Source organism: Colletotrichum destructivum, chromosome 2 (genome assembly GCF_034447905.1).
Source record: "Colletotrichum destructivum chromosome 2, complete sequence".
NCBI lineage: Eukaryota > Fungi > Ascomycota > Sordariomycetes > Glomerellales > Glomerellaceae > Colletotrichum > Colletotrichum destructivum.
This window is the reverse complement of record NC_085897.1, coordinates 3309653-3333964: the sequence shown is the minus strand read 5'-3', so window position 1 is coordinate 3333964 and position 24312 is coordinate 3309653. Positions and strand designations below refer to the sequence as shown.

At 56.1% G+C, this 24312-nt stretch overlaps 6 protein-coding genes across 6 annotated transcripts; 2 read left to right on the top strand and 4 right to left on the bottom strand.

The window, feature by feature from the left end:
* Positions 1-2309: 2309 nt before the first annotated feature.
* CDEST_03236 (Putative ammonium transporter, ammonium/urea transporter) lies at positions 2310-4852 on the bottom strand. Its single transcript, XM_062919395.1, has 3 exons — positions 4483-4852; positions 3484-4407; positions 2310-3430 (listed from the first exon to the last, which is right to left on the bottom strand). Exons 1-3 carry the CDS (start codon positions 4550-4552, stop codon positions 2898-2900), a joined length of 1527 nt encoding a protein of 508 aa, XP_062775446.1. The 5' UTR covers positions 4553-4852; the 3' UTR covers positions 2310-2897.
* A 3052-nt stretch (positions 4853-7904) lies between these two features.
* Positions 7905-8634, top strand: CDEST_03235 (uncharacterized protein; the record flags this gene model as incomplete). Its single annotated transcript, XM_062919394.1, has 2 exons — positions 7905-7921; positions 8232-8634. 2 exons carry the CDS (start codon positions 7905-7907, stop codon positions 8632-8634), a joined length of 420 nt encoding a protein of 139 aa, XP_062775445.1.
* A 1654-nt stretch (positions 8635-10288) lies between these two features.
* On the bottom strand, positions 10289-13718 carry CDEST_03234 (Putative ribonucleotide reductase, transcriptional regulator Crt10). Its single transcript, XM_062919393.1, has 4 exons — positions 13315-13718; positions 12983-13201; positions 12206-12924; positions 10289-12152 (listed from the first exon to the last, which is right to left on the bottom strand). Exons 1-4 carry the CDS (start codon positions 13399-13401, stop codon positions 10766-10768), a joined length of 2412 nt encoding a protein of 803 aa, XP_062775444.1. The 5' UTR covers positions 13402-13718; the 3' UTR covers positions 10289-10765.
* A 319-nt stretch (positions 13719-14037) lies between these two features.
* Positions 14038-16007, bottom strand: CDEST_03233 (Putative glycoside hydrolase, family 5, glycoside hydrolase superfamily). The gene has a single exon (XM_062919392.1). It carries the CDS (start codon positions 15935-15937, stop codon positions 14396-14398), a length of 1542 nt encoding a protein of 513 aa, XP_062775443.1. The 5' UTR covers positions 15938-16007; the 3' UTR covers positions 14038-14395.
* A 978-nt stretch (positions 16008-16985) lies between these two features.
* CDEST_03232 (uncharacterized protein) lies at positions 16986-19798 on the bottom strand. Its single transcript, XM_062919391.1, has 5 exons — positions 19109-19798; positions 18815-19056; positions 17996-18766; positions 17775-17916; positions 16986-17717 (listed from the first exon to the last, which is right to left on the bottom strand). The coding sequence occupies exons 1-5, from the start codon at positions 19185-19187 to the stop codon at positions 17500-17502; spliced, it is 1452 nt and encodes a 483-aa protein (XP_062775442.1). The 5' UTR covers positions 19188-19798; the 3' UTR covers positions 16986-17499.
* A 4245-nt stretch (positions 19799-24043) lies between these two features.
* On the top strand, positions 24044-24222 carry CDEST_03231 (uncharacterized protein; the record flags this gene model as incomplete). The annotated part of the gene is made up of 1 exon (XM_062919390.1): positions 24044-24222. One exon carries the CDS (start codon positions 24044-24046, stop codon positions 24215-24217), a length of 174 nt encoding a protein of 57 aa, XP_062775441.1. The 3' UTR covers positions 24218-24222.
* Between the last annotated feature and the right edge of the window lie 90 nt (positions 24223-24312).

Genomic DNA, 24312 nt, shown 5'->3' with positions numbered 1-24312 from the left:
GCGACAGGAGCAGTTCATCTCATCCCCCCCCCCCCAGGGCTGTTGCCGAAGTCGAAAAGGGAAAAAAAGAGACTCCTCGATTCGTCGTACTGTGAAACCCTCCTCCCCTTCGAGCACGGAGCCAAGACTTTGGCTCTGGGGGAGGCGGGGGTGGCTCACCACTTGGAGAAGAAGCGGTTACGCGATATTTACTTGATGAAAACTCGCCAAAAAAAAATTAACAATAACCCCTCTCCCCTTCCAGCCTCAGCACGTCACTCACAGTCCCAGCCAGCCCGTCCCGACGGGAAGGAGCAAGGGGGGCCGAAAGCCGCGTTCCACAATTGATTTGAGGCTCCCGTGCTTTCTTTGACGACATCCCGTGTCCCGTTGACGATGTTGGGGCGGTAGTGGTGGTGGTGGTGGTGCGGACGATGGGTTGCTTAAATCAACGTCAGTCATCAACCCGTCCGATAACGTCTCCTTTATCTTATCTCTATCGGCACCTATCTGCGCACCACCCGTTGCGCCACACACACCACACACCACACTGCGCCCGCAACGCCCGCAAAACACCCACCTCTTGCGCCCGCACGATCCAAACACCCGGGTTCATCGTCCCTTCACCCATCGTCTGGTAACCCTTCAACCCCGTAGGATCTCTTGGGTATACGGATAGATAGGAGACCTACCCAATCGAAGGAGAATTTCCATTCCCTGAAAAGCAAAGAAAGGAGCCGGTTGGTCGGTTGCCGAAAACCTGGGGAAATAAGAGTTGAAGGGAAGCAGAAAACGCCCGCACGATCTTGCAGCTTGCCTACCGCCCGCCCGCCTTCTCCCCCCCAGAGAGAGCCGCATCTTGAATATGACTTCATTTTCAATGTCCCCTTTGACGACATATGTGTACTCGCTCTGTTGGCGGTGCTTGCCAAGGCCGCCAACCCCATGAGAGAGACGAAGAGAGTTGCTGCCAATTTCCCACTTGGCGCCCCCCTCCTTTACTCACTCACTCACCTACTCACTCACCTTCGCTTTTCCAGCCCATGTCCAGCTTTCGCCCCTACTCTCTCTCATACCCGACAACTCCCACTCCCCCCACAGCCCATTTGTCCGTCCGGTCTCATTCTCCTACCCCCTTTTCACTAGCCAAGAGATAAGAAGACACGCAGAAAGTACACGGGTAAACTGTCCCATCCTCCACGCCCTCTCGTTTGTCTCTCCTCTTCCCCCTTCCACATTTCACCCACTGGCGCTCAAGGTAAAGAAAGACAACCCCCCAAACTTGCTACTAGTTCCGCCCGACGGCGTGCCAAAGTGGGTACACGTATTCCCATTCTCGGGAAATCTTGGGGGTCGCAGCCCCGGTTCCGCCCAGTCAGAGTCGATTTCCTTATCTCTGCGACCTCGGGGCGGGGAGGGGGGGAGAAATGAGAATCAAGGGACCCCCCCCCCGGATGAGCGTAAGGGTGTACTTTGTAAATGCGACAGGGACATCAGAGATATGACGGCTTCACATTCACTACAGACAACGCACACATGCTGGAGTCCAAGGTCAACCCCGATCGTCAGCGGTGAGGGGTGGGAAGGGGGGACGCCTTGCAATGATCCATCGTCCAGATTACCAACTGCAACGCCCTACAACGGTCTTGTGTACAGCCGCACGGGGATGCTCATACCCCAAGGTATTTTTTTTTTCGTTCGGGCACAGAAGGGAATGTCCAGGAACACACCCTCCTCTTCTGGGCTCCCTCCCCCCCTTTTTCTCACTTGCCCTCCTTAGGCATAGAGGTACCAGCCGGCGTTGACGGCAGTATGCCGCAGCGCTTAGTCGAAAAATAACATGGTTTTATTTTACAGCGCATCAGCCCGTGAGCTTGGGGGGGGGGGCAGACACTGCCCCCGCCAACTCTGGAAAACTCGTTCCATAATGAGAGAAGTGCCAATGAAGAATGGCTACGCTATCTCCGAGCCCGACCTTGCCGCCCAGTTCGTAGCATGTCAAGTCAATATTTGAAAGGGCCAAGGACGGCCATGTTAACCAAATACGGAGCAAGAGAACAGGCCCCAAAAGCAAAAAAAGGAGACACTACTAAGAAGGGAGAGAGGGGGGGGAGACCTCATTTCACTGTCCGGGGAACCGCACCGCAAAACACCCGCCTAGAAACTCTCGTCTCTTGAGTCACGCGCGAAAAGTCTAATCATCGACAAAAAGTTCAACCGATCAACCGATGCTACTTTCTTAACTCTGTCTGCGTTGGCAGACGAGGCGAGGTGAGGAGAGGGGAAGATGCACCGCCTCGTTGCCATACACACTTAAACCTGAAAGGTCGGGCCATGTACAGGTGTTGAGTCTGGCCGGCCAGCGAATCATACACCGAAACAACGGAAATAGAGCTTGTGCCAAGGCTGATGGCCGCGTTTCGATCCCCCGCCCATCCTTTCTCGACCGTCTACAGACTTGTGACACTGGAGCAACCCGCCAAGCCTGCGCTGGTTCTGGTTTCTCAAGTCTGTCTCTCGGGGCGTACTGAAAGGATGAGACATCAAGTTACACCGCACGCATCCACACCGTAGCATCCCTCCCCACCTCTTCATTTATCGCCTCTGGGGGGGATTGCGGATTGTTGCTTTCGTCAACTCCGCATCCGGAGAAAGAGAGCATACATCACTGGCGAGATGTACGAGGTTGATGAAAAGGCAGATTCGCTTTTGGCGTCTCGTTCAATTTACCGTGGGGGTATTAATATAAGAAAAAATATGGTCGCTTTGCATTTGCGCAGGATATCCTTCCGACAACATAGAAAACAGCTCTCAGATCAATCCCATCCTGTAAATAACGCCTCGCTTCTTGATGCCATCGTGCATCAAAAATAAAGATCAAATTAGACAACTCGAAACAGGCACGACTCGCGCAGGCCTCAAAGTGAAGGAACCTTTTCGCTCCTGGGCTCGCCTTGGGGCGTCACGGGCTTGGGCTCGTCCGATCCGCTGCTGCCGCCGTTGGCCATGTTCTGGTGCTCCTCGATGCCGTGTTGGGGGATGAATCTGCCCTCGCCGGCGGGCTCGGCCTGGTGGGGAGTCCAGGCAAGGAAGTCGCGGCGCACCTCGACGTAGTCGTACGAGAACTCTCCGTGTTGGTCGTCGTCCATACCCAGAAGCTCGGCCTCCTCGGACGCGCGTAGCTTCAGGCCAGGGATCATGTCGATGATCTTAGCGATGAGTGCCGACATGACAAAAGTGTACGCAGAGCAAGCAACAATGTAGGCGATCTGGATGTACATGAGCTTGTAGTTGCCGTCGACCCAGCCGCCGGTGAGGCCCGTGTTGACACCGTCGAGACCAATGATCGAGCCGGAAGCGAAGAAGGCGTTGAAGATGAGACCGACAATTCCACCAATACCGTGCTCGGCGAAGACATCGAGAGAGTCGTCAATCTTGAGAAGGAACTTGACTGTCGGATTTGTCAGTGGTCGTGTCATCATGTATGGAAGCGGTAGTGCTTACTCTTGGTGCCGAAGTTGCAAGCAACGCCAGCAACAACACCGAGGATGATGGATGCCCAGGGAGAGATCACGCCAGAGGCCGGGGTGGCGGCGACCAAGCCGGAAATGGTTCCAGAGCACCAACCGACGAGAGACCATTTCTTGGCCAGACGGAAATCGAGCAGGCACCAGGTCATGGCGGCGAACATGGCCGTCAGGCAAGAGTTCCAGCAAGCCATGGCGGCACGGAGGTTGGCGCCAAAGGCGGAGCCGCCGTTGAAACCCAACCAGCCGAACCAGAGGAGAATGGTGCCGAGGGTGATGAGAGAGATGTTGTGGGGGCGGAAGTTCAGCATCATCTTCTCGTTGCGGCGTCCGAGGACCCACGAGTAGGCGAGGGCCGACATGCCGGAACCGATCTCGACGGGGCCGCCGCCTGCGTAGTCGATGACGCCGTACTTGAATGCCCAGCCGTTGGCGTTCCAGGCCCAACAGGCGAGAGGGGCGTAGACGAGGGTGGCCCAGAAGAAGATGAAGACCATGCAGGGGATAACTCGGCCGCGCTCAGCGGTAGCGCCGGCGGTAAGGGCGGCGGTGACGGCGCAGAACATCATCTGATAGAAGGAGTAGAGGAGGGCGGGGACGAGAGGCGAGCCCTGGGACGGGGTGGCGAGGACTTTCATGAGGCCGAAGTGTCGAAGGTCGCCGATGAAGCCGTTGGTGGCCGTCTCACTAAAGGCCAGAGAGTAGCCCCAGAAGTACCACTGGAAGACAACGACAGAAAAGCTCATCATGACAACCCACAACTGGGACAGAGCCGACTTTCTGCGGGCGAGGCCGGAGTAGAGGAAGGCGATACCGGGGATCATGAGCAAGACCATGGCTGCGGAGACGAGGATGTAAGACTGGTCGCCGGATTGGTACCATTGGTTCAGGTTGGTCGTGGCTATCGAGAATTAGCATCGAGAGGGCGAGACGGGCGGTCCTGGGCACAGGCTCGGACCGCTCGGGGTCGACATACTGGAATCACCACCAAAATCGGCATTGGTGCCATTGAACTCGGTGGGAGCTCCAGTGTGAGTGTAAGACATGATGGGCGGCGGTGACGGGTTGTATGAGGGATCGAAGCGAGATGTTCACCAGGCGGTGGATGGAAGAAAGGAGGCGACGAGAGAGTACTATTATCTGAAGAGCGAGCTGTCCGATGGGACAGAGCTAGGAAGAGGGTTCAGCGGCCAGGGTAGGTCGGATACGGGATGAGACGAATTGCCTGGGTGAAGGGATCGAGCAGGAGGTCGCAAACGGGATGGGGAGGGACAGGAAGGATCATATATAAAAATACACGGTGGGCGGATTGGCTTCGATAGGGACGTGTTTGCGGCAGAGCGAACATGCGGTGCTGCGGTGATCCCTGGCTGTGTCGGGGGGGGGGGGGGGGGGGGGGGTGTATATTGATATGCCTGGGACGGAAGAGCTAGTGTGGGCAGTCCGCATACGGAGGAGGCGTCGTGGGAGGGTGAAATGATGGGCAATTGGGAGGGGACAATCATGGTGACTGACAGACAAGAAAGTGTAAGTGTGAGCGGGCGATAAGAAACACGACACAGGCCGCCTTCTGGCAAGAGAGAGAGAGAGAGAGAGATACCTGTAGGCATGTGAGTGGACGAGCGAGCATGGGCCGGCGCGGGTAGGGATTGAAGTGGAGGTGGGAGCGTCAGTGAACACACAGAAGACTGACTACCTACCTTGTCCAGAGGGAGGAAGCCTTCTGTTCTGACCTGGATTATTGCCCCGTTGAACTGGCCAAAGTTCATGGTCGAGTCGTCTTCCTGCCGCAAAAGTCGGACCCGTCTGTTCGGGGTTATCCTGGCCTGAGTACCCACCGTGCTACCCCCCTAGCCGAAGTCGATACGTACCGATGTCGCCTGCCCTTGCACAAGTACCCAGATACCTCTGTATCGTGCCCCACGCTTGCTCTGGCTTGCAGTCATGTCACTATCATTGTCATTCGCATTAGTCCAGGAAAGATACGTATTTACTGCTCCTTCCAGTTGCTTTTCTCAGCACGGCGTTACTGTGTAAGTTGGAAAGGCGATGATGGCGATGCGGGTGCAACTGCAGGCGCTCACCATCCGACACCTGTACGTTAACTGCCTTCCTGTCTCAGTGTGGATTCCAGATGCTTTTCAGAAGCCATGGGACGACGTAGCCACGAAGCCGAGGCGGTGGTACGTATCGGATGCTTGGGCTGGACGGTGATCAAGCAAGCTCTTGCTTTGGCACGCTCTCGCGAGGGCGAGAGGAGTTTACATAAACTGATCAAACGAGCGGTTTCCGTTTCGGTCAATTTGAGCTACTTATCTTATTTCATTTCCCACATCGCTCTGCCATTTTTGATTTGATACCACTCGCAGAGCCAATCTCGCCGCTGTCCCTGGCGCACACATTGCGGCAGAGTGTTTCTTGCTTGTTGCAACCGCGACAAATACCTCATGCCGACATGTCCGGAGACGTGAGCACACCCAAGCCCAGCAAGCAAGAAGAATACAACCCGCCAAGCCGACCCAGCGAAACTATCGACACCGTTTCGACACTGACGTTTCTCTTCCATATCCCACTTGGTTGCCTCCCTCGAGCTGGCCCGCCCGATCCTTGGCAACCATGATTGATCAACCATGGTTCAGGAATGACAAGAAAACCTACTGATAAACCACAAAGCTACACTACATGCAAGTAACCGTATACTACATCCAGTACTTAGACGCCGGAGAGCCACAGATAAGAAAGGCACTGCTGGCGCAGCCTGAGCGGGACCTGTCAGTGGTGGATAGTAATTGGGCTGAATCAACGAAATGCCTCTGGCCCACTCAGAGCCCGCCGCTTGGATTGTGGCTGTTTAGTCAGGTAATTCCATCGCGACACAGACTGCTTTGTCGGCCTCCATCCCTCTCCCCCCATTTACACCCCAGTCGCTCCGAGAGGGGAGCCAGCCCCAAAAGGAGTAAAGCTCCAGACCAGCCCCCTGCATGTTCACGTTGACGGCCCAGTGGTCCGGCAATCACTCGACCCACCCGGCCATCATTGATGCGTGATGCGTGATGCGGACGGGACAAGACTCTCGCGGCGTGGGACTCGCCTGGGATTCCCCCAACTCCCTTTCTTCTTCTTCAGTGGGATCCGTATCCATCCATCCCTCCCTCCAGTCAGTCAGTCTCCAGATGGGGCAATCCTCTTTAAACACCCCCAATCTCACTCTCCAGCTGGCTAGTGGTTGTTTGTGTCTCGCGAGTAGCTCGACCTTATCGTAAGGCTCACTTTTACTTTTCACCAGTAGTGTTCCCTGACGAGCCGTCATGCCAGCACTTCGGTCAGTGTGCACGGTCTCGTTCCTGGGACTTCGTAGATGATGCCTTGCACTCTTGGCTGCGGAGGCGCGCCATGTGCGATGCGGGCTCCACGGCCAATCGTCGAAGCGAAGCCCACCAGCCAAATATGGAGGAAGGACTCCGATGCCCAGCTGGCTGCCAATATGCGCCTCACATGTTATTTCAGGGTGCTGCGAGGCCAATGGCCGGCGAAGATCGGCTTGCTGTTCCTGACAAGATTCTCTTTAGCCGTTTTGGCCCAGGCTGACAGGTAAGTAGCCTAAGCTTGAAAGAACATCACCTCTTGTAGCACATCCCATCGCTGCATTCGACCCGGCGCAGATGTCTCTTCTCTGTTGATAATAATCTTTTTTGCTGGACTACCTATCGGGCCTCTCCGAATGACTCAATCAACCAGAAGAACAATGCAATCAAGGCCCCGTCGCGAAGTCGGAACTCTGCCGTTCGAGGCCATAGATTGAGTCTTTTCTCAAACGTTCTTTCCCGGAACACCTCTCGTCGTCAAATCCTTGCCAGCTGCGATTCCGGCATTCGCTGCTCCGTTTTCGGCACATGTCAAGGGAGAAATCGGCTGCCCGGACCCATTGCCATTCCGGAGATGCGCCTCAGCTGTGGGGGGGGGGGCATTAGTGGTCAGCCTGGCAATCAATTGCTAACCATCTTTATGGATACAAGAGCCAGAATTCCGAGGAACATGCAGCGTTGGAAGGGCGGGAACCCCCCCAAAAGCCAAAAGGAGCGGCGCAAACTTGGCTTCCTCCACTATGGCCGATCGGCAATCTGGGCGCTGCGGAAGCCCCCAATCAACGGTTTGCGCTCGGCTGTGTCTCTTCAGCCGCTCACGTGTTTGCTTTTGACAGTATCCAGACATTCATTCGTATACCTACTGATACCAGAGCCCGGCGTGTCTTTGAACGGCTGAATGGAGACTATCGACTCGGCGTGGGATGTTTGTCGCTGACTATCGCCTTTCAAAAAGATTGACTGTTTTTCAAAACTCAAGATTGAGACGAGGCGGACTGCTATCAGCAAGGCCAGACTCACACTTTGCCGAACGATGGCCACGCTCCACTAGTAATTGTTGCCACGTCCCGCTCACTACCCATCAGCCAGGTGGGAAAAACCGGGAGCTGCCCCAACCAAGATCGGCAAAGGGTCGCCTCTCCATCCAGCTACCGTTGTTGCTGCCAATGCTCGATTCGCTGCCCCCCAGATAACCGCTCAAACAATCCCATACACCGAACGAATGACGCACTGGCCGGTGAGCAGTACGATGCTGCGCGTTGGTGACGTTTCCCCCGCCCAAGTTGTCTGATAAGCTCACGGGCGAACCGACTGCTACATGAGACCTCCCGCCACAGAAGGCATGAGCATGCCATCACAGTGATACGCGATCCGACTGGGGGTGGGACTTTGCCATCGCGCGCCCTTCTCATCACCCACACTTCACCCCAGCGCTCCTCTTTGTGCCCGCCCTCGACTGCCGGCTCCGACCCATTGGCACTCTCCAGCGCAGCAAGCAGCAGGTTCCGAAAGATTCCCGGCCTCTGCCCAGGTCGGACGTCGTCCGCACATATGAAACCTCGCGTTGTGGGCATCGCGACCCAGAAAGTTGGGGGGCAACCGAGGATGACGTCCCTGCTGGACAGCAGCAGCGTGGCTTTGGCTTGTGCGTGTGGGTGGTGGTTCGTCTCCTGGCGACGCCGGCCGTCGAAGGATTGGCTGACTGCCCCTGTTCCCGGCCGCCGCCGCCAGCGCCAGCGCCAGAGACACGCGCTAAACCTTAGCCTTATCAGCGGTCAGAGGGGCCAATCGCAACCCTGGTCACTTTGTCAAAGCGAACTGTCATTTTTCCTTAGCGGGAGGGCCCATATTAGAACGACCGGATCCACATTGGGATCTTGGGCTGCCGTGGCTGCGCTCCGGCGGATGGCGGCTCCGCTTTTACGGCGCCGCTCGGACCGGCCGAGGGCCGTTGGCTCTCCTTTTTCTGGAACAATTCTGTCTTGAGCCTTCGGCTGAGAGGGCTGCTGATGAGGTGGGTTTCGATGATTGAAGATTCGACTCCGCACTCCCGGACATTCGCATACCTGCTTCGGGAGTACATACACACCCGCCTCAACTCGGGGGGGGGGGGGGGGGGGGGGCGAAGAAGACATCCGCAACTGACGCCTCGTCACGCAGCGCAGCATATTGGCAATCCTTAGATTGCTTTGTAAAGAGTCGAGCAGAATTCGGCGATATCTTCGTGGAGTTTTGAGTGCAGAGATGGACCATTTCACCTTCCGGCTGGCAGTGCCGGAGGAAGGAGAAACACAACCGCCTCCGAACAACATGCCGATAATCACGCTCCAACCAGACCGTTTTGGCGAACTGGGGAAAGTTACCGAGGGAGATTCTGCTTTAGGTCGTTGGTCAGTTGAGAGCCTTCGTCAGGGACGGCTGAGCGTCTATTTGCCGCGCTCGTGAACCGAGATCGCGACTTGACCGCAACGGCCATGAACTATTTTCAGAGGTTCAAAGCCCAATGCAAAGGCTCGCTGTTCTCCGATATCTAGAGACATCCGGCTGAAGATCAGCTGACAGAGCTGCGGCGGTGATGTGTATGATCTTGGCTACCACGACGCAGCTCTTGGTCCCATGAAATCAGAAGACGTGTGCGGGCAGGATCACGCTCTGCATTTCAGCCCCATGCTCTTGGGACGATGCGTTACAGCGGTACATCCACAGAAGACTACGCCACGACACAACACAGCACTTTTGAGAGACACCCGTCTTGCTTCTATTGCCGAGGCGACGTGCGCGGCTATCGTGGTTGCCTCGTCGACGGGATACAGCTCGACAGAGTCTCCCCGATGACAGCGGCAAGATGTCTGGCGTGCGCTCTTCCCGACAAGATCAGGACCCGGTTTCTTGACACAATCTCGTGGGCCGTCCGTATCCCGGCGGTCTTTGGGCAAGCGAGCACAGACGAGGGCATATAGATGGGATGAAGACCCGTGATACCCGGCACGGCTTCCATTCGGCGGATATCGTCCCGACAAATCGCGAGCAGAGTTTGAGGACGGCGCGTGCGGTAACCTTGTCCGATGAACAAAAAGGCTTGCAGCTTGGTTGAGCATTCATTCATCTTGGATCAGGGGAGTATCTCTCTCCACGTTTCGACGCGAGAGAGCCAATCGCAGATTCTCCTCCGCCTCGACTTCACGACGAAGAGAAGGGCACCTGAAAGATGTTGCCTGAATCAGTTAAGAGACTAGTGTGGAAGACGGAGATCTTCAGCATACAGCCGGCTGACGGAGGAGAGAATGGGATGGGTCACATCCCCCACTGGTATCAATCACAACTCCATCACGGCGGCGGCTGTTCTGGGGTCAAGGCCATTTCGTGCCTCGCAGGGACAGGAGGCATACCTCTTCCTCCCCCCTTCACCCCCCCCAAGAAACGGCCAACGGCCCAGTCCGACCCTCATACGAACGACGTCTCCAAGCGCAGACACAAACGGACTCGGCCACGGGCCTTGCACCCGATCCCACGTATTCATGTCTCGTTGCATTTTCGAAAAAGAAAATAAAGAAATAGCCTAACTATCTTTCTCGATTTTGCCCCCTTTCCCTTGTGGAAACCTCGGGATGGGGGTCTCGTTGGTAGGCCAGGGTATCAGAAGACCCCCTTTGGGAGTTTCCGCAAAACGCCATGTCGCCCGTAACAGAAAACCCCCAAGCAAAAAAACAAAGACAGTCAGCCGACCCAAAAGCCTCTCGCATCTTCCCCAAGGGTTTTGAAAGCTTCCTGAGTTGAACCAGTCCTCGAACCATCGCATAGTGTCGTTGCTGTGTATGACGACACCCCCAACTCGCCGGATTTCGCAGTCATCCGGCTTGGAGGACTTCAAGGCTACCACCGCAGTCTTGGCTCTCAAAAGATTAGAACATCTTCATTCCCCTCGTCCCGGCTGATCTCGTAGCTTAAAATGGTGTGGTCACGGTAGTGTAGCATGAGCCTATACCGTCTCGACGCTGGCGACGGCGCGGGCGCGTTATCAGGCCTCAGCAAACACCCCGTCGCGCCGCCCTCCTGTACCGGTCCAACGGCAATACCATAAAGCCCACGAGGCGGCCGCCACCCGGACCTCTCTTCTGACCGCCTCGGCAAAACCCAGTCGATCCGGAACCCCTGTTTCAGCCTGAACCCGTCTCCTGGAATAGAGTACCGCGACCGCGTCGGGGTCAGAAGGATCACGCGGCCAATGGCGGACCCGATCACCACGAGCGAGAGCTCGGGCACGTGTACGACCATGTTGAGACGCTCGGCGTGCCGCAGCAGCGGGTGCGGCGGGTAGTTCCAGCTGATGGGGTCCTTGCAGAAGACGGCGGCGCCGTCATCCGGGTTGATACTGCGCATCTCAATGTCCTCCTCGTACGTTCGCAGGATGCAACACCGTCTGCCGAGCTCCTCTAGGGCTTTCCGGTCCTGCTGCTTGGTGTTTCGGTTCTTAAACATAGGCCGGCGTAGGTATTGGATGCGGTCGACGGCCGAGGTCGGCGAGACGTATGTCTTACCGTCGTGGGGTGTGAAAATCATGTCTAACCATTGTGTTTTATAGCCGCTGAGGTCGCAGTCTGCCATACGTCTGAAGAAGCCGAGAATCCCGTCGGGAGCCAAACTCTGTGTCAGGGCCTCATCGGCTTCAACGTCGTCTTCTGTAGCGGACATCGCTTCTTCGATAAAGGTGATTTCATTCGCATCGTTATTGTTTCCCAACACACCGGCAAAACTTGCATTGTCGTCGTCTTCACTATCGAAAGCAGATGACAGGTCCTCCCACGCTGGATTCGGAATTTCCTCTTCCTCCTCGCTCCACCCATCCTCTTCATGGTCGGGGATGAAGAACAAAGCGTTCTGTGCCGGAGCGGCGGGAGGAGGGGTAGGAACAGCGTCAAGAGGCGCCCCCTCGTCGTCATCAGAACCATCCCCGCCTCCTTCATTTGGCGGCGGAGGGGGCGCCGGTAGAGCAAGCAACGGCTGGCCCGTTAGGATGGCTGCTAGGAAGGCAGGCTGCTGAGGCTGCAACCATGTCGCTGGAGGGTGTTGGTTCCCAAAAGTTTCGGGTTCTGCCAAGCTCTGAGCCACGGGCTCACCAGGGTGGTCGCGAACGCACGCGAGGCCCCGTTGAGTCTCGATCCACCGTCCCGCGTGGGGGTTCTTCGCGTTCATGATGTCCGACTCCTTCATGCCTAGGAGATCCGTTACCGAATTCGCAGGCAGAAAACTCTCATAGGGAAGAACGACGATGCCCCAGCCCCTGACTCTCGACATTAGTAAACACGTCAACGAGGACTGGGCAGCAAGACTTACATCGGGTTGCGGAAGGCCCACTGACCCTGGACATTGGCCCTGTGCGAGATCCTTAACGGCGCCGTTCCGACTTTCCAGATGTCGAGGATCCAGGTCGTGCCGTAGATATCGTTCGCAACGACCTTTTCCGCGAAACCCTCATGGTCGTCCCACAGGGAGATGTTGGGGATGTTGTGGCCCCCATCGCCCAGAGGTATGCAGATCCTCCAATTCCGCTTCCTCTTAAGAACTGACCTCTCGCAAAATTCCCTCGGTCTCTCCCGGCACTCCATAGCCTCGGGCAGGTGAGAGAGTCCAAAGGCGAAGACCGTCACTTCCCTCTTGTTGGAGCTGACGGCGATGAGTCGCGACTTTTGGTGGATCGCGATGCCCCATGCCGATGACCCCACATTCTCACGGAAGAAGGGCGCCGGTATAGGGTTCGGGATTCTGCAGCCGGACGATGCGCGCTCCGTGTACTCGGCGATGTGTTTGGTGTAGTGTGCAAAGACCGACCCGTCGTCATAGACCGAAACGAGGACCTCCTCTCTGCCCAGAAACCCAACCGCGATGTGGTTCATCTGATGGTGAAAACGTCCGTCGAGCGTTCCGCCAATGTGTCGCGCAACCTTGTCGGGCTTCGTGGCCAGGATGAGATTCGGCTCGCGGGGTAGCGCCTGCTTCAGGATGCCCTTGGGACGGTAGACAAAGATTCGGTTTTCGTAGGCGGCGAAGTAGAGCTGGAAAAATCAACCTGAGTCAGCTGTCTTTCAGAGCCCCCGACATGGTGCCACCCACGTTGTATCTTTGCGACAAGGCCGTCAGGTTGTTCCTGAAGTACGGCATCTTCGGGATCTTCCTCTCCAAACCCGGCACCTGCGAGCCGTCTCCGACCTCTTCCTCAACACCAGTGACGATCTGACCGGTCGGAACTCCTTGCACAAGCGTGTCGGTCTCGGTCATGTTAATGTGGTCGCGTTCGCGTTGTCGGATCACCTCGGTGGCTCCATAGCCGAACTGCGCCCTGAAGTTAGCATTGCGACCAGGCCAACCCATAAGAGGGGAGAGGAACAGAGCTCTCGAGAAGGATCATCAAGAGCAGACCCAAAGAATCGCAGTGCCGAACGTACCCGGTCCACGCAGCTCTGAGGCTGACACCCGCCCAGCACAACTTCGCGGAAGCCACGATCGTGAGGCTGACCTTGTCGGCCCGCCATCTACCGCGCCTCGGAGTCTTCCTCTCCCTTGTGCTTTGCGCGCGACATATGATCCGCCCGGAGATATTGCTCGACTGCGATCCGCGCTCTTCTGTGGCAGAGAGCGACTTCAAACACAAGAAGGAAGGATGAAATGTCGAGATTGTTTGGTGTGTGAAGATGGCGGGCGGAATGGCCACTCCCGCTGTTCTCCCCAGCTTATGCCTTCCCTTCCGTCCCGTTTGTCGCCAATTGTGTACCCACCAACGCAGGCGCACCCACTGAGGGGAGGTGGTTCCACTTTCGTATGTCCTTATCGATTGCACCAACCAACGTTATCTTATCGATAGAAGATGAGGAGCTATGTAGCTACCAAGGCAGGTACTTGCTTGTCTGGAGGGGTTGATTGTTTCAGCAAGACCCGTTTGCGGGGGAAAGCTCGGCGGGTGAGGAGACATTCCAGCTGATGAGGGGAAGTCATGATGAATTTAAGAAAGGGCCCACGGGGGCCCATGTTTGAGCACATTCCAGTGCGCATTGATGCGATTGACATTGCTCAGATGCTGCTCAGATGGCGCTTCCACGATGCTTCTCAACTTCATTCCAGCAGCCATGAGCACGTGCGTGCTTTGGGGGTTTGTTTCAAATTCGTCCTCTTCATTCAGCCTATGGCCCAAGGACAGTGACTAGCACTGACTTGAGCCACAACCCGTGTGTGTATTAAACTATGCGTCATGAACTCAATCACTCGTCTCAAACCCCGTAACAATGGTTCGAATCTTTTCGGACATCGTCGTCAGTGACCGTCTAGCTCTTGCCTGACCAAAAGCCGGGTATCCGAAGCTGGCACTCCCAATCCGGTGCCGGTTGAAGAACCAAAAATCCATAACGCCGATTTTTGTACACCTTCTCCTTCACATCAAATGCATACTGTCGCCAAAAGCTCCTCTGTAAGTGACTCCGAGAAACACTGACCGCCACTCTGGACATCGTCCAGCCAAAACTGCGAGGCGCACTAGGCCCGCATGATCTCGACCATGTCCTTCATCCTGTAATCCAGCACGGGCGTGACCCAGTCGTCCTCGACGAGGGCGTACGTCTCCTTGACATTGTCCTTTGGTTTGCGCGGGTTGACGGCCCAATAACCAAAGTCGGCGTCGATCACCTTGAGGTACCGCATCAGGTTGTTCCAGTAGTTGGCGTCGCCAATGTTGGGCCGGTGCGGCGCGCCAAACTCGCCAACCCACACGGGCGACTGGTCGCCTTCGACCAGGTAAGCCCAGTTGTGCCTCATGGACTGGACGAAGGACGCGTAGCTGCGCTTGGAGTAACGTCCCTCCAGGCTTCCCCAGCCGGACCAGGCATAGACGTGCGCCGAGTACACGACGCGGTCCGGGACGTCGAGGATGACGGGCCGCTTAGCGACGCCGGTGAGGTCGTTTCCGGATTCCGTGCCGCCGACTATGACCAGCCAGTCCTTGTTCATCGCGAGAAGCCGGTTGCCGGCCTTCTCGGCGGCCGTGGCCCACTTGTCCCAGGTCATCGAGCCCCATACGCCGCGCACCTCGTTACGCAGGTCGACGCCGATGACGCGTGGGTTGTCGACGAAACGTAGCATGATGGCCTCCCAGTGCTGGATCCAGTCCTCCTCGGTCTGCTTGATACGACACAACGGGCCGAGGTGATCGTTGGCCCAGTGGGCGTCGCAGGGGTCGGCACCGCAGCACCATGTCGAGTGTGTGATGTGGTTGTTGACGATGACGGCGATGCCGGCGTCGGTCAATGCCGTCACGCAGGCCTCGAAGATGTCGAGGGCTTTCAGGCCGACGAGGTCCGGGTTCGCGGCGAGCAGCTCGGCGGGGATGGGCGGGTTGGTGATGACCATCTCGTCGCTGTAGGGGAGCCGCACGCTGTTGAAGCCCAGACCGCGGATAGTCTGGGCGATAACGTCGCGGTGCTGAACGTCGAGGCCGCCGGGGATGTTCAGCTCATCGCTGGCGCCGTACCAATTGACTGACAGGAGCTTGAAGCGGCGCCCCTCCTCGTCGACGACGTCGCGGCCCTTTGTGTGCAGCGGCAGCGTGTAGGTGTCGATGCTGGTCTCCTTAATGGGGGGGAGGAGCGGCCGCTGCTCAAACAGTCTGGCCTCCGGATCGGGCACCCAGGCGACGCCGAGGGCGGCTTCTGCTTTCCATAGGTAGTGGACGTAGCCGCCGAGGAAGACGAGGGTTAGGATGAGGAACATTCTAAATTGCGAGAGCTTGACGAAGCCGATGTGGCAGGTTCGTCTTCTTGTTAAACCTGAGTGTGTTGTTGGAGGATGTGACGGTGATGGTGACTGTGATAACTTGCGGAAGAAGAGGCCGGTGGAGGCTCCATGATCGGTTGTCGCAGATTCGTCTATGCTCCGAAGGTAGACACCGCCTCTGGCTGGCGGAGTGCTCGGTTGCTCGATGTCATCAACCCGCGCCCCAGGTTGGGGACGTCCCGAGCTCCAGCGCCAAACCCTGACCGGCGAGCCGGGGTTAAGCTTGTGGAACATATCGGGTACCGGCATTTCTGATATTCCGAGAAATTGTGCAGACTCCACTGCGAGAGAACAGACCGGGATCGGGTCTTCGAAGGATATCTGTTCCACTATTTTGTATCCAGCACACAGTCAAAACGCCGCTTTTCCAATTGTTTGTGTAGCGGGGTCGTGGTGCTCGTTTCGTCTCTTGGTATTCTATCCGTTCCTTTTCCGCACTCGGTCTGGCGAGTATCACGAACGATACTGTGTAGCTCAACTCGTCGTCAAGTCTTCTACGTCTTGGTGGGTGTTTGTAGTAGACAGGATTCTTTATCGCTTGGTTCCGCCGACGTCTGGGGTGGTCTCGCTCTCGGTTTTCCCTCCTTCCCGTCTTACTTCAGCCAAATGAAAAATCAGTCCAACCCGGTCCGCGGGCTGGAAGATCGCTTAGACAGACGTCCTTGGTCTCTTTGTCGTGTTGCCTGGATCAAGTCATTCACAAAAGTCTGTCGACCAGGTAGCTTGAAACCCCCTAGTCAAGTCGACTGCATTCGGGTGCAAGCTAGGGTCAAGTGTTCGTTTGGTGTTGTCTTGCTGCTGTCGGTTCATGCACGTTTCCGTTCTCTCATGAAACTGCGCTGGAGGTGGTCGAAACGTTGGAAAATAACGTCAACTCAAAAACCTTCTTCGATTCGGATGCTTAATCTACTTATAATCGTAGGACACACATACACTGACACCTGGATTGGAGGTCGTCCGTTGGTCGCCGAACTGAACAGCGCATTCCCGCTTACATCATATAAAACGGACAAAGTCCTCGTCTCCGAAGAAGCCGGAGCGGAAGCCATGGAATATATGACATGGCACTGGCTCAATGGGCGGCGCTCCATTTCGATGCTGGTCTTTGTTTGGCTTGGCCCGCTCCATGCATCAGTAATGAACCCATCCATTCCGCATCTTCCGGACAGGCCCATCCCACCACACCCGAACGCACGCCAATTCTCGCTCGGCAATCTCCCTCTGCTCCCACCTAGGCTGCATGTCATGCGTAGCTGGCACTTGATAAGGCGATCGTGCATTAGACTGTCGTGTGACTCTTCCATTTCTCGGACTCTCGACTGCTTCTACATATCCGTCCGTCATGATTCCTTCCGCACTTCCCGTCCCATTGCGCCGAGACTGATGTCGAGTGAGACACTCCTGCCACCAACATCCCTTCTCACATCCTTTTTTTAACCTTTAAACTGTGGGGTTCAAAAAAAACGTTCGCATTCCTTCGCGGCTTAAATAAGTCCGAGACGCCGACGCTGATATTACATTGTGGTTTTTTGGCATATTGACATGGCCGGCCAGCCCGGTGGCTTCTTCGGATTACATCATCATTTGATTCGGGTTGATGTCTGATCATTAACACGGTCGATCCGAATAATTCGACCGAACATGCCGCCTGCGCTTGAGAGCTGGGGCGTGGGAAATGTGTTTGAAGTTGAGGCTTGTTGAAAGGCGGGGTGACCTCCGTCTGATCTTCTTTTCTCTTCATCTTCGTTTAATCTTTATGTACTTTTTTTCTGCTTTTCGTTCGTTCCATCGTCATCGACTGTGTCGTCTCATTATATCCTGTTCATCCCAAGCGGGTTCATGTCTTCGAAGCCGTCTCCTCGGGCTCGCGACTCGGGCCGTGCATAGGTCGCTCGTGCGTCCCAGGTTGGTGGTGTTTGCGGCGGCCGAGGGCTCGAGAAGGATCGCGTCGGCGGCTGGTAGCGGGCCGTCTGCCCAAAGTAATCGGGGGTTCTTCGTCCGCTGTTGGGACTCACAACGGGTGATTTGACTGGGGAAATTGGTGTTACAACAGCGCTCGAGTCTCTCGACAGCATCTCGTACGCACGGGTATCTTTCTTAACGTCGTATCGGGCATCTACCGACACGAATTCCTTCTTGCTTCTACCTCGACAGGAGGAGAACAGGTCCACCCAGCCGAGGACCATGGCCCAGCGGCCCAGTAGGAAAAGCAGCCAGATGCCGTTCATCTAAAGCCAAGTCAGCGAGCCGTTTTATATCCAGAAGGGCACACGAGGCGTGGGGCGCGAGGCGCGGGTCGCTTCTTACCGCAAGGAGAATCAAGACGGCCGTGATGGTTGCCTCGTTGACAACCAGCGACTTGGACTCGTCGTAGCACTTGGTTCGGTCACCCTCTTCGCGAACGAGACACGTGACCCAGTCCCGAGCAAAACTTTGGTCGTCGTGCACCGCCTGGACCGTGTTGTCTTGGAAAACAAACACGACGGAAAAGAAAATAACATCGGCAATGATGATGAGGACAATAGCGATGCCTCTCCATTGGAGTTGGATGACGCGTCGCACTCGTCGATACGCCTGACGGGGGCTCATGGTCTGAACGCTGTTGGAGTATGTCGGCAAGCTTGATCCCTCAGTCGAAGCACTGTTATCGGCTAGAGAGGCTAGGTAAACTTTGATGCAATACCCGAATGTAGCGAACTGGATGATGACTGTGAGACCAGCGAAGACTAGAAGAGGGATCCAGAAGTCTGCCAGACTGTTCTTGTGGTTGATGTGACAGGTGGCACCGAAGCGGAACGACACGCCGCTGAAGACGAGGGCAACGACAATGCCAATGAGGGGGATACCCCATCCTGTGGCTTGTGCGAAGATCATGAAGTTTCGACCCACGACAACTTGCCAGCAGATCTGGAGATGCAAGGACAACGATCGCAGGAAGACCCACATGACACCGGCCCAGCCTCCGAGAAGGAGGAATGCACCAGATGCGCCACAGACCTTACTCGACTTCATGCTGTGCGGCGTAATTGCATTGTAACATTGTTCTGGCTGGTCGGCGAGGGGAACCACGAAGCCAAGCTGACAAGGTCAGTGACGAACCACAGGCGCAGAGGCCGAATTGCTTACATTCATGATGAGCACTGCTATTGTCAAGCAGATACTCAAGTAGTGTCTGTACGTCTTATCAACGGGCAAGACAGCCCATGAGACTAAGAGGAAGAGACAGCAGGCGGCGCTGGCGACGCAGACCCAGTTGGCGGCCGTCGTCAGCGTGTTGAAGTAGTCGGGGTAAACCCAGTCGGTGAGAGGGCAGGGCAAGCAACATTGCAAGGTCGCAGAGAGATTTTGGCAAAGCCGGCCTTCGATAACTGCTCAGCGTTAACAACCCGTCTCACCGAATCTGTCATGTGTGAAACTTACATCCTTCGTCGTCGGGAAAGAAGCTCATTGCTAAGAACGGTGCAGGGCAGTTTCCCCTGGCTAGGCTTGCGTTGGCCATACTTGCAGGTGCCTTGGAAGCAGGCTGGGTCGTCGTCGACTGTGTTGGTCAAGAGATCCACAGTTACTCAATCGTCACTAAAATAGCAACGGGCACTCAGTCGTCCACCTTTCCCTGTCTAGGCCGGATAGTGAATCGATATATCGCTGTACAACGTTGGCGGTGATCCGTTAGGGCGAAGAGTCGTCGAGCGGATGTTCGAAGGAAGATGACGGTCTTCTCGTGAAGGGGGGGGCGTTTGAGCTTGCAAAGGGGATATGCCACCCAGTGCCTCTAAAAGGATGCCCTCAGTCCCGCTGAAGTCCAAGAATCGTGGTTGCTCGGACGCGGGGAAGACGTGGGTTCTGCTCGGATGTCTTGAGCAGGGTCGTCGGCATGCAAGTTGATGAGCAGAGTGTGTGCGGCAAAACGAGGCGGCGGCTTCTGGCTATGTTGACACCGTCATGGTCCGCATATGAAGCCGATAGGGCGGATCGTGGTACCGCAGCAACAGCAAAAGCAACTCGTGGTATCAAGGAGAGACTCGAGCAGGATCAACGACAAGCAGCGCCGGAACCGTTCAAGAGGGCACGGAGGCAAGAAGCAGGTGGGTGGGACGCCATTATGTATACCACAGCGATGCGTGGGCTGGGAGCAGCGCAGCGTCAGTTCAAGGTGCTGCTGAGGGCGCGGGTGTTTCTCTGTCTCTCGGCCGGTCTACCTAGTGCGCAGTCTTGCAGCTCAACCAGTCGCGGCGCTGGCCCCAGGGTCCAGGCCAGAGATGCTGGGGTACCACGAATCCATAGACCAGGCAGGACTTGAGAACGGGTAATTCGCGTATGATGGGTCGACCAACTCTGGAACTAGCATGGGCAGCCAAAGGTGGACAAGGGCCAATGGCGGACGCGTTTGACGATGAAGGGTGTCTTTGTAGAAAATTCCCGATGTCCATTTCCGGGTCGCGACCCTACAGCAGTAGAACGGAGCCCTTTCTGCGTGCTTTGCGTGAGGCGATGCATCGACGTCCGCATGCCCTATTGGGGAGGCGACAGGCCTCATTGCAAGGGTGTATAGGTTAGCGTGTGGATGAAAATTGAGGGATTGATGGACCAGGCCAAGGATAGCAGAGGCACAGGAGGGACTTGCTAGTTGAGTCGTTGGAGTCCAAAGTCTGGGACGGAGGGGGGTGTGGGTGGATGCGGACCAGGGACCGGGAAGGGGAAGGAGGAGGAGGAGGAGGGGGATGGGGAGCGGACGCCAGAAGTGGAAGAGAAGGGGGGTAAAGGAGGGGCCGAAAAGGGGGGGTGATGCGCATTGAGGTGGCGTGTGAATAGTTGTTGGAGAGAGAGAGGAAGTTGAAGTGGGAGAGGACTTGAGAAGGGAAAAAAAGACCCATATCGGCGGCCGGGGCTGGCTTCCTGGACCCAGCCGGTGCGGATGCACACCCTGAAGCCCATCGCGTGGCCCCGCCGGCCAGAAACGACTCTCGCCCAGTGATGGCCGTGGACAGGCCTCGCGAGGGTATTCAGTGGACCTTCGCCCAGCCATGTTCAGCACTGTCCACTAATACTCTCAAGTCCCGCTTAAGCATTCACCACTCACAACGCGCACAGCCCGTGTTGATGACTGTGCTGAAAACATTCTGGGGGCGTCGTGTAATATCTCGACTGGCAAAAAACTTGTGCTTGCAGTCCCTCACTCTGATTGATCCCTTGTTCATCAGTGGCTTGCATCACGCGCGGGGCACGGCACAAGCTTGGTTCCCTCCCTCGAGGGGCAATGGTCCCGGTTGGCCGTCATCATGGTTGGTTGGTCTTGGTTGCTGTCCGCCCCTCCGCCGCAGTCGAGGGAACAAGTTATACCGTTCATCCGGGTCTGTTCGCTCTCACCAGCGTCCCTACGGACTTGGGGGGAACCAGTCCCGACCTTTTCCCTGTTTGCCTGTGTTGTATATGTCGAAGCTGTCCTGGATCGGGGAACGAATGTCACGAATACGGACTTATTAGCTCGAAAGCGCGGGCGAGCGACGCAACCAATATGTGCGTACGTTGTGGGAGGATCAAGTCATGGGGGGACAGGATGCTTTCCAACATCGGGGTACGTATCTCCTGCCCTTCAATGTCAACTTCTGATTAGTTGAGCGTCCAGTGATGTGACGGGCTCTTGCCGCCGTGGTCGTTGGGGGCTCGTCCTCCCTCCTTCTAAACTTGACCTCACTCCATTTGTTTCACCAAATCTTTCCAAGCGAAGCACGTTGCGCGTGGCTGTCGACCGTCGTGTGTTGTCAGCGGATACCAGCCACTCTTCAACAGTCACGCGTCCCACCGATATCACCCCAACTCAGCCTCTATCAACCGTTCATGCGACGACCTCGGGGCTTATTGATAAGGTCTGAAATGTCGATATCGGTGCTGAGATTTCCTAGTATGGCACGTATCGGATACACCGCCGACCGCCAGTTGACTCAGATCCCTAACCTCCATCATCGCCCGCCCCCTCGGCACGCCAGCGGGTAAGACATTGCCGGCCAGATTTCTCTCATTGACGTTTTTCGGGTTGCAATACAGCTACATGTCTTACTCTAGCCCTGAACACCACGACGCGGAGGTGTAACCCGGGCCGTGTTTGTTGATCGGATACAGCTTCTTCTGGCTTCTCCGTCAACACAACTACTTTAGCGGCCGCGTGGCTAGTGCGTCCCAGTTGGTTGAATGGAGGCTGAAGCCATCCCAGCCCCCCTCGTCATTCCGCGGCGACGCTGGCAAAGTGCCGAGGACGTGCGGGCACCTCTGGATGCACAGACGGGACACTGAGGAAACGGGGCAATTGGCGCTCGCTGTGCTTCTGTACAACAACACATCAACCTGGCCATCGGGTTCTTTGCCGCCACTCACATAGCTGCAATGGCTTGATGGCTGTTTGCCACGTTGGCCCACTGTTGGGTCCGAACGTTGTAGTCGCCTATATGCTCATACACTTGCGCATTAAACTAACCACCACTGGAATCTATCAACATGGCGTGACCCCTTTGCAGGGCCGACATGGTCACCCTGAACCGATAGTGGCATGACACGCACACACACAGAGACTGAGAGTTGGAAAGAGGCAGCACACAGCCAGGTTTAGGGCTGAAAATTGCCCTGTTCGCTAGGTTGCTTGCTCAGCTGAGGAGGCAAAATCCAGCCCCCGCTTGTTTGCAGATTCCCCGACTTTGCAAACAAGGGGAACAGAAGCAAACAGACTGTCAGAGAAATGCGTCAGAAAGCCAACAAGTCAACAGACTCTGGTGGTTCGTTAGCATCGGACGACTAAAGACACCGTTGAGCTAGCATTGACCGGTTCCGGTAGCTAGTCGATGGCAGTGGCGTTGGAACGGCAGCTTGTGTAGTTGCGGCTTCGCGAAGCCAACACCACCTCTTTACTAGCCCAGCCCACAGCTCCAGCCACCAAGACGAGGTCTCCCTGCCAGCACAGAATAGCAGCATTGGCGCTGTCAACCGCTCAAGCTGGGCTTCAACCCAACAAATGCAAACAACCAGGCTGCGCCGAGTACTTTTTTGCCAGCCGCTTCGAATCTCAAACCCCTTGCCATCATGGGTCAAGGTACGCCGAATGGAGTGTTGTCAAGAGCCCTGCCGGCCAGGAAGATATAGTCTCCCCTGGGGTACGACACTGGCTTACCATCGTTCTGGGCTTTCAAAGCCATCTCGACCCGCTGGTTTTCTCACGGTTTGGAGGAGGAGTCACCAAATGCACTCGGCGCTAACTCTGCCAACTATAACGCCGAATTTGTTTACATGACGCCATGAGCCCAAGCCTAAAAGGACACCACTGACAAAGTGAGGATGCGATACGGCAATGCAGTTGCTTCTGAGCGGTCGCGTGGCGCACCATCATCGAACCTCTCAGTGATCACGAAACGATTGCAGCGACCTGAGTGGTCGTTTTGTCTCGTGTGATTGCCCATACAAAACCCCTGCTCTGCAGATCGAGTTGTCGGTCACCAATGCCACTGGAGGAACACATCAATGGAACAAAGTTAGTGCCCCCTCGCTTGTCTCGGCCAACCATCGTGTCCAGAGAGGCTTGGAGAAGGACTGGGTGCTAGCTGGCAGGAGAAGGCAGCTTATTTCTGGTCGCCAGTGATACAGAAAGGGGTTGTGCGTTCCACGACTGGGTTAGGAAGCCCTAGATTGACGACCCTCACTGCCTGGCAGGCAAACTCTCATCCGGACTGTTGACCAAGAGGGCGCAAATTTTCAAACCGCGTCTCGGCGCCTTCGAACCGTATGCCCGTTGCTGCAGGTTCTAAACCATCCTGCCTGCACTCTGCATGAGGCACACCCATAAGTATCAGGGCGCCGGTTGGCACAATGTGCCTGACATAGGGGTGCAGCCGACGCTGCACTGCGCAACGCGGTAGGAAAGGCACCCGCACCTCCGCGATCCCTGCTGCCCACCCAGGAGCTGGAAGACCCTTGTTCAAGCGTTGACACATCTCGATCAATCAACGGGCCAGAAGGCAGCCATCCCATCCCACTCACACATTTTACCCCTGGCAGAACACCCCGCAACACACCACCGCAACCATCACCACCACCAGCCAAGCATCCGTCATCACAGTAAGCGTCTTCACCTGCTTCTTCAATGTTAATGAGCACTATCCGTAGATGGTCCGACATTCCATAGTGTGCCTGCAGGCGCCGACCCGGTAATCTCGTTGACGAATCCCACCAACTATAGTTGAACCATCAACCAGCATCGTCTACCCGCTCACTGAGCGATGATGTGCGATGTTACTGGGATTCGTTTAACTCTCCGGTGAGCATGCTCTACATACAATGTACGTTCTACTTGTAGACGATGAGGCCAGACTCATGCCGACATCTGCAGCCTTGCAGTTTCGAGCGAGGAACATCCTTCTTGCATCCAGCGAAGCACGGACATTGAGGAGATGCCGATCTTGGACATTTCTTGTCTCGCCCCCAACGATTCTCCTACGACATCTAAACACATCCTCGCTACCCTGGTCGAAGAACAATCGATCCTAATGAAGTAGGCAATTGGCTAGTCAAAATGCTCAACCGGCATCACATGGGCCAATGCTGTAATCGTTATCAATCATTGATTCGGTTAAGTCCTGTCA